The sequence below is a fragment of the Panulirus ornatus genome, chromosome 1 (assembly GCF_036320965.1).
Source record: "Panulirus ornatus isolate Po-2019 chromosome 1, ASM3632096v1, whole genome shotgun sequence".
NCBI classification, from domain to species: domain Eukaryota; kingdom Metazoa; phylum Arthropoda; class Malacostraca; order Decapoda; family Palinuridae; genus Panulirus; species Panulirus ornatus.
The window spans coordinates 80,219,428-80,235,556 of record NC_092224.1 but is presented as its reverse complement, the minus strand read 5'-3'; the positions used below and the strand labels follow the sequence as shown (position 1 = coordinate 80,235,556).

At 41.1% G+C, this 16,129-nt stretch overlaps 1 protein-coding gene across 5 annotated transcripts in view; it reads right to left on the bottom strand.

The window, feature by feature from the left end:
- LOC139750137 (signal peptide peptidase-like 2B) overlaps positions 1-16,129 on the bottom strand; it is a 124,072-nt gene that overhangs the window by 92,490 nt on the left and 15,453 nt on the right. For all 5 annotated transcript variants that reach the window (XR_011713091.1, XR_011713090.1, XM_071664490.1 and 2 more), the window contains exons 5-6: positions 9,946-10,085; positions 208-380 (exon numbers count right to left, since the gene is read on the bottom strand). Coding sequence is in view for 3 of the 5 variants with exons in the window: in XM_071664490.1 (XP_071520591.1) it covers positions 208-380; positions 9,946-10,085 (313 nt within the window). In the remaining 2 variants the exon portion in view is untranslated. The remainder of the gene's footprint in view (positions 1-207; positions 381-9,945; positions 10,086-16,129) is intronic.

Here is a 16,129-nt window from a genome sequence, read left to right as displayed (position 1 = left end):
ATCTGATCATTAAGAGATGAATCATAAACGACAGTAAAGATGCTCTAAAGATGTCTTCATACTGATGACCATATACTTTTCCCACATTAAAGTGCCAAACGAGGCATTTGAACCATTCACTGGGATAGGTGATTGCAGACTGTCCTTCCCCCCCAACAACACTATCAATATTATGTATCTATGAAAAGTAAGGGGATGAAGACTTACCCAATACATCATAAAGGAAGTACAGACTGAGCAGCATTGCACACATCAGCACCACAAAACCAAGGATGGTCTTAGCCGACAGATTCATGGATGTTTCTTCACGAGGTAACACGGGTTCTCGGTAGGCCTCCACATTACTTTCACCTTCATGTCCACACTGCTCACTCAAGTATCTCAAAAATTAAAATGGGATATCACTTTAACTGGAGATACGGAATACTAAAATGGGGACTTAGTTCTAAATGTGTTTCCTACAAGGAATTTCAATTAAGACACAAGAATGGATCGACTGGGGATGGAGAAATTACAAAAGTTTAAATATTCAGGTTGTATATTCTGGAAATACAATGCAATGGGTGTTGAAGGATCACAAAAAGACATAAGCAAGGTGGAATGTCACATATCTCATAAGCTATAAAGTGTAGCAGAATTAGCTGGAAAGAATGGTGTAACCTATTCTATGTTAGTTAATAAAATATGGTTATCAAAAATAGAATGGCAAGGAAAGAAGTGGATATTGATCTATGAATGAAGAAAGCATGTAAAATAAAGAAACTGGAAAAAACAATTACTGAGAAGTCTTACTCAATTCCTACACCAGGGGTCCCTTCTATCTTTATGGTGACACTTCAGTGCTCAGGAAATGGAACCATAAGGTGCAATGATGCATGTGTTTGTGTGTAATGTGGGGAAAGTGCAGGGCAAGTGAACAGCAATTTTTGGGGTCTCACTGAATACATGCTAAACTATGCAAGTGGTGTGGACACTTACAAGAGCACATATAAAAAGAAACACAAAAGTGTTTACCCTCGTGAGATAACCAGGATTACAAATTATATGTACAACTGAAGTTGTGGCGAGGTGGCGACAGAAATGGATAAAGGCAGCAAATATGGATATGTACATGTGTATATATGTATATGTGTGGTTTCAGAAGTGGTAGAGGATGTGTGGATCAGGTGTTTGCTTTGAAGAATGTATGTGAGAAATACTTAGAAAAGCAAATGGATTTGTATGTAGCATTTATGGATCTGGAGAAGGCATATGATAGAGTTGATAGAGATGCTCTGTGGAAGGTATTAAGAATATATGGTGTGGGAGGCAAGTTGTTAGAAGCAGTGAAAAGTTTTTATCGAGGATGTAAGGCATGTGTACGTGTAGGAAGAGAGGAAAGTGATTGGTTCTCAGTGAATGTAGGTTTGCGGCAGGGGTGTGTGATGTCTCCATGGTTGTTTAATTTGTTTATGGATGGGGTTGTTAGGGAGGTAAATGCAAGAGTCTTGGAAAGAGGGGCAAGTATGAAGTCTGTTGGGGATGAGAGAGCTTGGGAAGTGAGTCAGTTGTTGTTCGCTGATGCTACAGCGCTGGTGGCGGATTCATGTGAGAAACTGCAGAAGCTGGTGACGGAGTTTGGTAAAGTGTGTGGAAGAAGAAAGTTAAGAGTAAATGTGAATAAGAGCAAGGTTATTAGGTACAGTAGGGTTGAGGGTCAAGTCAATTGGGAGGTGAGTTTGAATGGTGAAAAACTGGAGGAAGTGAAGTGTTTTAGATATCTGGGAGTGGATCTGTCAGCGGATGGAACCATGGAAGTGGAAGTGGATCATAGGGTGGGGGAGGGGGCGAAAATTTTGGGAGCCTTGAAAAATGTGTGGAAGTCGAGAACATTATCCCGGAAAGCAAAAATGGGTATGTTTGAAGGAATAGTAGTTCCAACAATGTTGTATGGTTGCGAGGCGTGGGCTATGGATAGAGTTGTGCGCAGGAGGATGGATGTGCTGGAAATGAGATGTTTGAGGACAATGTGTGGTGTGAGGTGGTTTGATCGAGTAAGTAACGTAAGGGTAAGAGAGATGTGTGGAAATAAAAAGAGCGTGGTTGAGAGAGCAGAAGAGGGTGTTTTGAAATGGTTTGGGCACATGGAGAGAATGAGTGAGGAAAGATTGACCAAGAGGATATATGTGTCGGAGGTGGAGGGAACGAGGAGAAGAGGGAGACCAAATTGGAGGTGGAAAGATGGAGTGAAAAAGATTTTGTGTGATCGGGGCCTGAACATGCAGGAGGGTGAAAGGAGGGCAAGGAATAGAGTGAATTGGAGCGATGTGGTATACAGGGGTTGACGTGCTGTCAGTGGATTGAATCAAGGCATGTGAAGCGTCCGGGGTAAACCATGGAAAGCTGTGTAGGTATGTATATTTCCGTGTGTGGACGTGTGTATGTACATGTGTATGGGGGGGGTTGGGCCATTTCTTTCGTCTGTTTCCTTGCGCTACCTCGCAAACGCGGGAGACAGCGACAAAGTATAAAAAAAAAAAAAAAAAAAAAAATGTATATGTCTGTGTATGTATATGTATGTATACGTTAAAATGTATAGGTATATATATGTGCATGTGTGGACGTGTATGTATATGCATGTGTATGTGGGTGGGTTGGGCCATTCTTTCGTCTGTTAACTTGCGCTACCTCGCTAACATGGGAGACAGCAACAAAGTATAATAAATAAATAAAATAAAATATATAACTGAAGTTAATATACTGACAAGAGAGGAAAAATTTTCTAACTACCTGGGTCAGATGTAGTCAACAGTTAGATATGATACCTTTCCACACCCTTACAAATTGGTTTACTCTCTACTGAAAGAATATATAAGATTCAACTATCATTCATGTGGGTCAACAATCATGTGATCATGATGTGCTATAAGTAAAACCTCATCATGAACATTTTAGAGAAAGCTGATTTTCCTCTAAAGCTAGGAGATATATGATCATGCTGCTGAAAAAAGCACAAACCACATGCAAATTCAACACCTGATACTGGGACTAGTGTATTGCTAGCTAAATGCTTTAACCACTACACTGCTGATGGATACAAAGTATGCTAACTATGGTACATGAAGATTCTGCAATAGGCCCCCTACTACAGAGTATAAAGTTTACTGAACAGATACACAAATGAAAAAGTGAAACTTTTTTTTACACTGTATGACAAAATACCAAAAGTCAGTCAATATTCTTTTTGGCAGCATAATCCCAGCAACCCTAACCTTTATGGAGAGAGATGGGTGATTACTGGTGCATATGCACCTTGTCATGAGAAGAAAGATCATGAGAGGCAAGTGTTTTGGGAGCAGCTGAGTGAGTGTCTTAGCAGCTTTGATGCATGAGACCGGGTTATAGCGATGGGCGATTTGAAAGCAAAGGTGAGTAATGAGGCAGCTGAGAGTATAATTGGTGTACATGGGGTGTTCAGTGTTGTAAATGGAAATGGTGAAGAGCTTGTAGATTTGTAAGCTGAAAAAGGACTGGTGATTGCGAATACCTGGTTTAAAAAGAGAGACATACATAAGTATACATATGTTTGAGATGTTTGAGGACAATGTGTGGTGTGAGGTGGTTTGATCGAGTAAGTAATGTAAGGGTAAGAGAGATGTGTGGAAATAAAAAGAGTATGGTTGAGAGAGCAGAAGAGGGTGTTTTGAAATGGTTTGGGCACATGGAGAGAACGAGTGAGGAAAGATTGACCAAGAGGATATATGTGTCGGAGGTGGAGGGAACGAGGAGAAGTGGGAGACCAAATTGGAGGTGGAAAGATGGAGTGAAAAAAGATTTTGAGTGATCGAGGCCTGAACATGCAGGAGGGTGAAAGGCTGGCAAGGAATAGAGTGAATTGGATCGATGTGGTATACCGGGGTTGACGTGCTGTCAGTGGATTGAATCAGGGCATGTGACGCGTCTGGGGTAAACCATGGAAAGTAGTGTGGGGCCTGGATGTGGAAAGGGAGCTGTGGTTTCGGGCATTACTGCATGACAGCTAGAGACTGAGTGTGAACGAATGGGGCCTTTGTTGTCTTTTCCTAGTGCTACCTCGCACACATGAGGGGGGAGGGGGATGGTATTCCATGTGTGGCGAGGTGGCAATGGAAATGAATAAAGGCAGACAGTGTGAACTGTGAGCATGGGTATATATGTATGTGTCTGTGTGTGTATATATATGTGTACATTGAGATGTATAGGTATGTATATTTGCGTGTGTGGACGTGTATGTATATACATGTGTATGGGGGTGGGTTGGGCCATTTCTTTCGTCTGTTTCCTTGCGCTACCTCGCAAACGCGGGAGACAGCGACAAAGCAAAATAAATAAATAAATAAAACATATGTAAGTAGGAGAGAAGGCCAGAGAGCATTATTGGATTATGGGTTAATTGATAGGTGCGTGAAAGAGAGACTTTTGGATGTTAATGTGCAGAGAGGGGCAACTGAAGAGATGTTTGATCATTATCTTATGGAGGTGAAAGTGAAGATTTGCAGAGGTTTTCAGAAAAGAAGAATGTTAGGGTGAAAAGAGTGGTGACAGTAAGTGAGCTTGGAAAGGAACCTTGAGAGGAAGTACCAGGAGAGATTGAGTGCAGAAAGGCAAACGGTGAAAGCAAATGATGTTTGTTGAATAAGTTTGATGGTAAAGTGGCAGATATAGGGTGTTTCGGTCAAGGTGGTGTGCGAAGTGAAAGGGTAGGAGAGAATGGTTTGGTGAACAGACAAGAGGTAGTGAAAGCATTGCGGAAGATGAAATCCGGCAAGGCAGCGGGTTTGGATGGTATTGCAGGGGAATTTATTGAAAAAGGGGGCGACTGTGTTGTTGACTCGTTGGTAATGATATTCAATGTATGTATAGTTCATGGTGAAGTGCCTGAGGATTGGCAGAATGCATGCATAGTGTCATTGTACAAAGGCAAAGGGGATAAAGGAGAGGTATAAGTTCGTTGAGTATTCCTGGGAAATAATATAGGAGGGTATTGACTGAGAAGGGTAAAGGCATGCACAAAGCATCAGATTGGGGAAGAGCAGTGTGGTTTCAGAAGTGGTAGAGGATGTGTGGATCAGGTGTTTGCTTTGAAGAATGTACGTGAGAAATACTTGCATGTGTACAAGTAGGAAGAGAGGAAAGTGAGTGGTTCCCATTGAATGGTTGTTCAATTTGTTTATGGATGGGGTTGTTAGGGAGGTGAATGCGAGAGTTTTGGAAAGAGATGCAAGTATGCAGTCTGTTGTGGATGAGAGGGCATGGGAAAAGAGTCAGTTGTTGTTCGCTGATGATACATCGCTGGTGGCTGATTCTGGTGAGAACTGCATTAGTGGGAGACAGTTTCCTAAAGTGTGTGAAAGAAAAAAGCTGAGAGTAAATGTGAATATGAGCAAGGTTATTAGGTTCAGTAAGGCTGATGGACAAGATAACTGGGAGGTAAGTTTGAATGGAAAAAAAATGGAGGAAGTGAAGTGTTTTAGATATGTGAGAATGGATTCAACAGTGGATGGAACCATGGAAGCAGAAGTGAGTCACACAGTGGGGAGGGTGTGAAGGTTCTGGGAGAGTTGAAGAATGTGTGGAAGGCAAAAACGTTATTATCTCGGAGAGCAAAAATGGGTATGTTTGAAGGAATAGTGGTTCCAACAATATTATATGGTAGCGAAGCATGGGCTATAGATAAGGCTGTGCGGAGGAGGGTGGATGTGCTGGAAATGAAATATTTGAGGACAATATGTGGTGTGAAGTGGTTTGATTAAGTAATGAAAGGGTAAGAGAGATATGTAGTAATAATAAGAATGTGGTTGAGAGAGCAGAAGAGGGCGTTTTGAAATGGTTTGGTCACATGGAGAGAATGAGTGAGGACAGATTGACAAAGAGGATACATGTGTCAGAGGTGGAGGGAATGAGGAGAAGTGGGAGACCAAATTGGAGGTGGAAGGATAGTGTGAAAAAGATTTTGAGGGTGAAAGGTGTGCAAGGAATGGAGTGAATTGGAACGATGTGCAGTCAATGGATTGAACCAGGGCATGTGAAGCGTCTGGGGTAAACCATGGAAAGTTTTATGGGGCCTGGATGTGGAAAGGAAGCTGTGGTTTCGGTGCATTACACACGACAGCTAGAGACTGATTGTGAACGAATGTGGCCTTTGTTGTCTTTTCCTAGTACTACCTTGTGCGTGCGCGGAGAAAGGGGGTGCTGTTTCATATGTGGCAGGGTGGCAACAGGAATGGATGAAGGTGGCAAGAATGAATATGTACATGTGTATATATGTATGTATACGTTGAAATGTATGGTATGTATATATGCGTGTGTGGACATTTACGTATATGCATGTGTATGTGGGTGGGTTGGGCCATTCTTTTATCTGTTTCCTTGTGCTACCTCCCTAACGCAGGAGACAGCGACTAAGTATAATAAATAAATAAATATCTAATTCACTTGCTCAAACTGTTATTCCAATAAAACTTTTGAGATATGAGATTCACTAAACGTACCTTACTATACCATGACTTTTCCCATCTACAATTTTGGGTGGCTTGGGTAGATTCTTGCTAAAACATTTTGTAAACTGATTTTTTCCAAACCAGCAACTGTAAAAGACCCAACAGTAACACAAAACTGCCGGAGAATTATACATACCAGTTTAGCATAACTGTCATCACTTACTTGATCTGAGAAATAAGCTTCCAAAGCAAAAATCATACATTTACCATCTAATATAAAGAGGGGAAGGGAAGGTAGGACCTATTATAGCAATACAAATCAATACAAAAAATATAAAGGAATACAAAGGAATTCAAACAATAACAGACCACTGGGTCCTTGCCGGATTTCATCTTATGCAAGTTTTCACCACCTCTTCTCTCTTCACCAAACCACTCTCCCTGACTCTCTCAATTTGCACACCATGCTGACCAAAACACCATACATCTGCCACTCTATCATCAAACACATTCAACAATCCTTCAAAATACACACTCCATCTCCTCCTCATTTCATTACTACCTGTTATCACTTCTCCCTTTGCCCCCTCACTATTGTTCCCATATGTTCTCTTGTCTTTCAAACATTATTCACCTCATTCCAAAACATCTTTTTATCCTCCCTAAAGTTTAATGATACTCTCTCACCCCAACCCTCACTTGCCCTTTTTTTTTAACCCTCGTAACTTCCTTTTGACCTCCTGCCACTTTCTTTTATACATCTCCCAGTCATTTGCACTCCCTCTAAGTATCATCCAAATGCCTCTCTTCTCTCTTTCACTAACAACTTTCCTTCATCTCACCACTCACTACCCTTTCTACTCTGCCCATCTCGCACCTTTCTCATGCCACATGCATCGCTTGCACATGACATCACTGCTTCCCTAAATACATCCCATTCCTCACCCTCTCCCCTCACTTCATTTGCTCTCACCTTTTGCCATTCTACATTCAATCTTTCCTGGTATTTCTTCACACAAGTCTCCTTTCCAAGATCACTTACTCTCACCACACTCTTCTCCCCTACACTCTCACCTCTACAAATCTTCACATACACCTCCACAAACTACACTCTCACCTCTACAAATCTTCACATACACCTCCACAAGATAGTGATCAGACATCCCAAAACACTTGACTCCCATGATCTTTCTTCTCATGACCAGATGTATGAGCACCAATGATCACCCATCATTTGCAATCCACTTTCAGTTTCACCCACATCAATCAAGAACTTATTTCCTTACACTCAATCACACACTCCCACAGCTGCTTCAAGAGTAATGCTACTTTTTCCTTAGCTCTTGTTTTCTTACCAACTGACTTTACTCCTATGACGTTTCCAAACCATTCTTCCCTTTTACCCTTGGACAATCGCATGCTTACCAAATGGCGTCCTAGCTACGTCTCTTCGTTGTATATCAACTGACTGTTATATTTCTCTCTTGTGTTCTCCCCTGATGATGTGATTATTACAAGAAAGTGCATTTGGGAACTTATCGTGTTTCATTTTCCCCGTGGACTCTTAGGAATATACTTGATCATGCGCAAAATTGTGATCCTTTCCATACATGTGTATGTGGGTGGGTTGGGCCATTCCTCATCTGTTTCCCTGTGCTACCTCGCTGATGCGGGAGACAGCCATTAAGTATAACAAATATAAAATATAATAAGCATGTACGGGCACTTATGTATATATATATATATATATATATATATATATATATATATATATATATATATATATATATATGTGTGTGTGTGTGTGTGTGTGTGTGTGTGTGTGGGTGGTTGGGGGATTATTTGTCTGTTTCCTTGCACTACCTCAATGATGTGGGAAACAGCAATTAGGTATAATGATAAATACAATAATACATTGGAGCTGTGGTTTCGGTGCATTATACATGACGGCTAGAGACTGAGTGTGAACGAGTGTGGCCTTTGCTATCTTTTCCTAACGCTACCTTGCATGTGTACAGGGGGAGGGGGGTGTTATTTCATGTGTGGCAGGGTGGCAATGGGTATGGATGAAAGCAGCAAGTATGAATATGTACATGTGTACATATGTATATGTCTGTGTATGTATGTATACATTGAAATGTAGAGGTATGTATATGTGCATGTGTGGGCGTTTATGTATATATATGTGTATGTGGGGGGAATTGGGCATTCTTTCGTCTGTTTCCTTGCACTACCTCGCAAATGCGAGAGACAGCGACTAAGTATAATAAAAAATATAAAAAAATAAAATAATATAATACCCTTTCAATACTTACTCGTCTGTTTCCTTGCACTACCTCGCTAATGCGGGAGACAGCAGGGTCAAGTAATATTAATATATGAGTCAGAGGTGGAGAGAACAAGAAGTGGGAGACCAAATTGGAGGTGTAAGGATGGAGTGAAAAAGATTCCGAGTGATCGGGGCCTGAACATACAGGAGGGTGAGAGGCGTGCAAGGAATAAAGTGAACTGGAACAATGTGGTATACCAGGGTCGATGTGCTGACAATGGACTGAATCAGGGTATGTGAAGCATCTGGGGTAAACCATGGAAAGGTCTGTGGAGTGTGGATGTGGCAAGGGAGCAGTGGTTTTGGTGCATCACATATGACAAGTGGAGACTGAGTGTTAATGAATGTGGCCTTTTTTGTCTGTTCTTGGCAGTGCCTCGCTGGAAGAGGGTCATTCTATTTTCGTGTGTGGTGGATTGGCAATGGGAATGGATGAAGGCAGCCAGTATGGATTTGTACATGTGCATATATGTGTATGTCTGTGTATGTATCTGTATGTATATGTTGAAATGTACATGTATGTATATGTGAGTGTATGGGCGTTTATGTATATGCATGTGTATGTGGGTGGATTGGGCCATTCTTCGTCTGTTTCCTTCCACTACCTCGCTGACATGGGAGACGATGGTAAAGTATAATAATAATTAGAAGAAATATATATATATTTGTATGAATATATGTATACATATATTCATCAATATTCACCAATTTTATATCATACCTGGTCGCTGCTTCCCAAGTCAGCAAGACAAAGCCAGGAAACAGGTAAAGAAAGACCCATCTACTCATAAATACACACTTGCACATACATATACATATCAACATATACATAAATGTATATACACAGACATAAACTTATATACACATGTACATACTCAAACTTGCTTGCCTTCATCCATTCCCAGCACCATCCTGCCCCACAGAAAATAGCATCACCACCCTCTGTGTCATACATATTCGCCATCTCCTGTGTTAGCGAGGTAGCATAAGGAACAGATGACTGAGCCTTTGAGGGGAAAAATCCTCACTTAGCCCCCCTTATTTGTTCCTTCTTTTGGAAAAGTAAAACAAGAGGGAAGGACTTCCAGCCCCCCGCTACCACCCGTCTTAGTCACCTTTATGTTCACTTTAAGCTAAAAAGTCTAACAGGAAACTTACAATTTGTGGCGCACTTTCCCAGACCAGAAGGCACCAACAGCGACAGAGAAGACAGCCAGGAACCAAATGACGACGAGGCTGAAGGACAGTACAGAATCCTCTGGGTAGTACAAGCCAACTTCCATTTCCTCCATAGCATCCTAAAAAACGAAAGGGAGGAATACATCAATCATTATCTAGTATATACTATAAGCATTATTATACTATATACTATAAGCATTATTACATGACAGCTGGAGACTGAGTGTGAACGAATGTGGCCTTTGTTGTCTTTTCCTAGCGCTACCTCGCGCACATGAGGGGGGAGGGGGTTGTTATTTCATGTGTGGCGGGGTGGTGATGGGAATGAATAAAGGCAAACAGTATGAATTATGTACATGTGTATATATGTATATGTCTGTGTGTGTATATATCTGTGTGTATATATATGTATACGTTGAGATGTATAGGTATGTATATTTGCGTGTGGACGGGTATGTATATACATGTGTATGTGGGTGGGTTGGGCCATTCTTTCGTCAGTTTCCTTGCGCTACCTCGCTAATGTTGGAGACAGCGACAAAGCAAAATAAATAAATGAATAAATACTATGAGCAAAATATTTTACCAAAACAATCTATCATCTATGTTTAAAGAATATACAGTAATATTCTTTGGGAGTGGTATGATATGTAAGAGTGGGATACATTCCTAACTCTAATCCCATCAGCCCTCAAACCAATTTTTGTCACTTGTTCATGATATTTGTAAGAGGAGAATCCATAGTGTGCCCTTTTTACTCAAATAATGAAACTTCAAAAGCTAACATGCAATTACCAGTTTGTTGGAGATCCTCCCTCATTTCTTATCAATACTGATTCTCTCACCTTTTTGGTGAATAGTAATGAAAGAGCATGTAATGGACAAACACTGAAAATAAGGGAAGGAAGAAACTCACATAATCGCATCTATACTGTATACCAGGTAAACTAGAGGAACAATTGACCAGTGAGGACATGAATAAGATTTTTTTCCAGTGTTAGCTGAGACAGCACACATAACTGAGGCCCTAATCATTTCATTAACACTGATTCAAGAGAGAAGCTGCTGAGGTTGGTGACTGAGTTTGAAAGGATACATTGGGGGAAGAAGGTTGAGAGTGTGTGAACAGATGCAAGGTTATTAGGTTTTCTTTCTGTCTCAATAACATGTGGACTACTGCATTCTGTCCAATAATATACAATCTCTCCTTGTCATTATAACACTTGGCAACAATTAACTCAGCTGCTCATTCTTTGTAACTTTAGATTTATCCTGCGGTGAGCACTATGTGGTAGTCCTTCCTTTTGGCCAAATGGAATGAGCAGTAGATAGTAGTAGTTGATTGGAACATTTAGGCAGGAGCACCAGATAGAACCATTAGGCAGAGGTAGTAGGTAGGAACATTAAATAGAAGTAGTCATTAGGAACAATAGGTAGGACCTTCTGCAAACACTGCAAACACAGTGGCTGTTTAGGGTGAGCACTAAAGGCTAAGAAGTGGCACTAGAGTTCTTTAGTTATGGGAACTCTGTTGCTGTGGCCACTCCTATGAGGGAGTTCCAATTGGAACAGGCATCAGAGATATAAATAGATAGATAGATAGATAGATAGATAGTGGTAACAGGCAAAGTCACAAAATGAAGTTGTGGAGTAAGTACACTGAAAGACTGGTGAATGTATTTAAAGATAAGGGTGGTAGGAGTGGTGGGTTTAGGATGAGGCAGCACACACATGAATATCTCAAAAAAGAGGGTTACAACATAAATGGATGGTTATTCAGGGTGTCTGTCATCTGCATGGCCCATGGTGAAGTGCCTGAGGACTAGAAAGCCAACAAAAATCATAATAAAATCACAGATGCATAAATCTGTTGGGCATACCTGGTTAAAGTCTATGAGAAGGTGGTGGAATGTAGAAACCCTCTGACTGAGGAGAAAAATGGGTTCAGCCAAGATAGCAGTGTGTGGATCATGTATTTCCTCTGATATGTGTATATAAAAATTTGTCAAAAAGAGTGAGTTGTATCTTGCATTTATGAATCTGAAGAAAGCACATGATACAACTGAGAAAGATGCCTTGTGAAAGATGCTATGATTATATGGGATAAATAGAAAGTTACTAAATGCAGTGAGCAGATCTTCTCAGAAAAGTAAGGCATACAAGCAAGCATGAAACGAGAAGTGTGAGTGGTCCCCAATGAAGGAAGATCTTCATCAAGATGTGTGATATAAAAAAATGGCTGTTTAATCTGTTCTTGGACTGGACAGTAAGAGAAGTAAATGTGCAGGTTTTAGAGCGCGTGGTGGGTCTACATTCTACAATAAGCTAAGGGTGGAGGGGAAAAGAGGTGAATCAGTAACTGTTTGCAGATGACATGAATCTTTTTCTTTTTATGGTGAAGGCCCAAGTCACAGACAAAAGTCCATATCGAGGCCATGCCTTAATTGAAATATAGAGAATAATGAAACCAAAAAAAAAGACATGGGAAAGTATTTACAAATTTTGGAGAAAGTGAAAGACCTGTCTTTTGAAATGTTCCAGATCATAGTCATTGGGAGAAACATGAGAAGGAAGAGAGCTCCAAAGGAAGGAGTGTCCATTAATGCCGAAAGTCTGTTAAATCAAATGCAACCTATTTCTGAGCCACATTTAAGTTCACATGCTTTCTTTTAACTCCTCTATCACTGTAGGGTTTATTTTGTGATACCATAGTTGGGAAGCGTGCATCCAACAGCATGGGAATGCTGGCCGGGCAGTTGGAGGCAGTCAAATGCCACCCCTCTCCTGTGAAAGGATACTTTTTTATAATAGTGAGGATGGACTACCTCCTTTCACTACACCTCTTAAAAGGCATAGTGAGCAGGATTCTCACCTGTACAGGAAAATGCCAAATTATCACAAGGCTGCTCACCTCCTTCAGAAGATGTGGCATACCCAAGGAAATTGCCTCAGACAGAGGAACCACTTTATACATTGAGGAAATGGAAGCTTTCTACAAAAAAAAAATGGGAAATCATGGCCTGCATCTCCTCAGCCTACTTCCCCCACTCTAGTGGATATGCCAAAGCAGCAGTAAAGATAGCCAAACAGGAGGTGAGGGTCAACACAGGTGCTAGATGTAGCTTGCACAACAGCAAAGCATCTACTCAGGCTATGCTCCAATATCTCAATACTCCACTAAGAGTGGGGGTAAGTCAACTAAACAGCTAACAGTAGGAAAACAGTTGCGAGATGGTGTACCGGCACCCTGACAACATTATCTGGTAAACCAGCGATGAAGGACTGCTCTGTGAAACAGGGAACGGGACATAGCAGAGAGCCAAGCTCTCGTGCAGGGCGGCCCAGCAGGTGAAACAACTATGCTACCCTAGCTGTCCACGTGCACCCCTGTCTGCGTGCAGGACGTCGCTTCGAAGGTGAGGGATAGTTCAGGTGTGGTAGTGGAGGTGAAGCCGCACAGACAATACACAGTGAAGCTGGACAGCAGTGGCTGCCTGTCTTTTATAAACTGACGTCACCTATGCCGCCAGATTTCACCGATCCCCACGACACCCATGGATCAAGGGGAATACAGAACTGTAGCAGCTTTGCCCCCAGCGGTGACGACACCCAGCCTCAGGCGACGGCACCCTCACTGTGTGAAACATTGCCTCACACTTGCAAGACTATACTTGAACACAGGGATGGATGCTATCAGACCATAAGCCTTGCTTGTGTCCAGAGAAAGAAGTGCTTTTCAGACAGTCCAAAAAGAGATTCACGGAAGAAACATAGGATTAGTAAGAGAAGCATCACGGTGGAGTTACAGGAGAAACAGGTACCAAAGAGAGTTACTTTATCGATGGGAGACACAACTATAGTACCATCAGAATGGAAAAGTGAAGGAAAGGTAGAGCAACAGAAGTTGTTAGAGATGCCCCTAGCTAAAGACCAGAAAGGCCTATCAGTGGATGACAAGGAGAGGTTATCGCACTTCCTTTGAATAAAGGAATGCTTCTCTTCACAGATAACATGCTTGCAGTGATTACAGCTAGAAGAAGGAGAGTTTTCCCAAGCCTAATATGCCTGATCCCTTGTCTGAATGGCCTCAGAACATGAATAGTTGAACCATGGATTGGATGAAGAGGGCGTCTTGGAGGAAGAGGAGATGAATGCTTCCATTCCTGCAAAAAAATCTCTGCTATGGGTTTGGCAGAGACAGAGGCATCACCATATAAGAGACAGCAATTTACCCAAGGAAAGTAAGAAAAGTAGTTACATAAGTCATTCCAGTCAGCTTTGTTGAGGTGGCTGACTTCAAAGAGAAACTACAGGAGGCAGTGACTGAGTCTGAGAGTGTCTGAAGGGAAAAAGTTGAAACTAAATTTAAATAAAACAGGTATTGAGGTGCAGCTGAGGGGTAATACTGGATGGTTTCAATGTAAGTTTGGAGGAGCTGGGAGAAGTGGAGTGCTTTATGTACCTGGAAGTGGACAAGGCAGTAGACAGAACCATGGAAGATGATGTAAACCATGAATTGGAAGGGGCTATGGTCCTCTGTGCTTTAAAGAGTATGTGGAAGGAGAGGGCAGTGTCTGTAAATGTCTTGCTAAATCTAAAGTGGTCCAAACAGTGTTGAATGGATGCAGGTCTTGGGTAATTAAGTCAAATGAAAGAAAAGGGATGGATGTGCTGAAAATGAAATGCCTGAAGAGATTATGTGGTTTGAGACAAGTTGATAATGTATGGAATGACTGTATGAGGCAGAGGTGTGTTAATAAGCTCAGCCTGATTGAGACTGCTGACCAGGGTGAGCTAAAGTGGCTTGGACATATGGTAAGGATGAGCAAAGAAAGGAGAATGAGATGTTCAAGTATGAGATGGAAGGATGGAGTGAAGGAGGCACTGGGACCATGAACATTACATTGGATGTAATATATGGAGATGACATGGTTAACTGGGGAAAAAATATAGAAAACACTTCAGGCAAATCATGAAGCAGCCTGTGAGGCCTGGCTGTGGATGTTAGACTCTGGTTTTGGTGCAGTATTTGAGGATGTATGCAAATGAGGATACTGTTTGGGTGTTTCTGATGCCATTTTGCTGCATGGGAAGGGCAATCAAGTATACACAATTTAATAATGTTCCAAACATCTCAAATATTCATTCATATATCAATACTTCCACCCCTCACTCATCTCACTTTATCCTCCCTCTACTACTCCACCTTTCAGTATATATCGTATATGCCTTTCCTAAAAATCTAGTCAGTATCCTTCTTTATACTTGATGTTTAGATGACAACTCAGTTTGAGAATGCCCTAACGACTGTGTTTGCTATTGCAGGCCTTTAATCTTAAGTGCACTGGGAGCTAGAACGCACCCAATCTCCACTATAGTGTTGATCTTTAGTTACTACTTGATGAAAGTCAATACAACTGGGTGAAGGTAATATTGCTAGTGACTGACGACTCAAAAGTGAAAACAATGCCTTCCTTTTTAAAATGATCTTGTTAAGTTTAAAGATAAAGTAGTCCAAACAGTGTTGAATGGATGCAGGTCTTGGACAATTAATGCAAATGAAAGGAAAGGGATGGATGTGCTGAAAATGAAGTGCCTTTAGAGATTATGTGGTATGAGACAAGTTGCCCAACTCCAGGTACTTCAAAGTTTCAGTATAGAGCTGAAAACTAACTGGAAAGCTCCACAAGGTAAAAAAAAAAAAAAAAAAAAAAAAAAAAAAAAAAACTGCCCTTCATCCTTGTACAAGAGATTCTAAAGAATCTGTTATCTAGCTGCTGGGTGAGAAAGCAAGAAACCTAAAATGTTCATTATTTCATTGAGTTAAAAACCCTTAGCCATTAATCTGAAGTTATTTGGTGGTCACTCTATATTTCTTAGTCTGGCTTTTTAACTGACTGTGCAGCCAACCAGGATGTCTAGGCAAAACACAGGCACAAAAGCGAGATTTCTAACTCTAACAGTAATACACCTAATATCCCTAAAATTAAGTAATAACAGTAATATTTCTTGGAGTACCAAGTTAGGAAATCTACTGCTGTACTTCAAAAATTCTTTCAGTGGTTATCACTATTCAGTATACAGTCCTGTCTAATCAATTTAGCTAATCCATCATACCATACTTCTTATCTTCATCCAAAGACTTATACCAATACTGCCTACA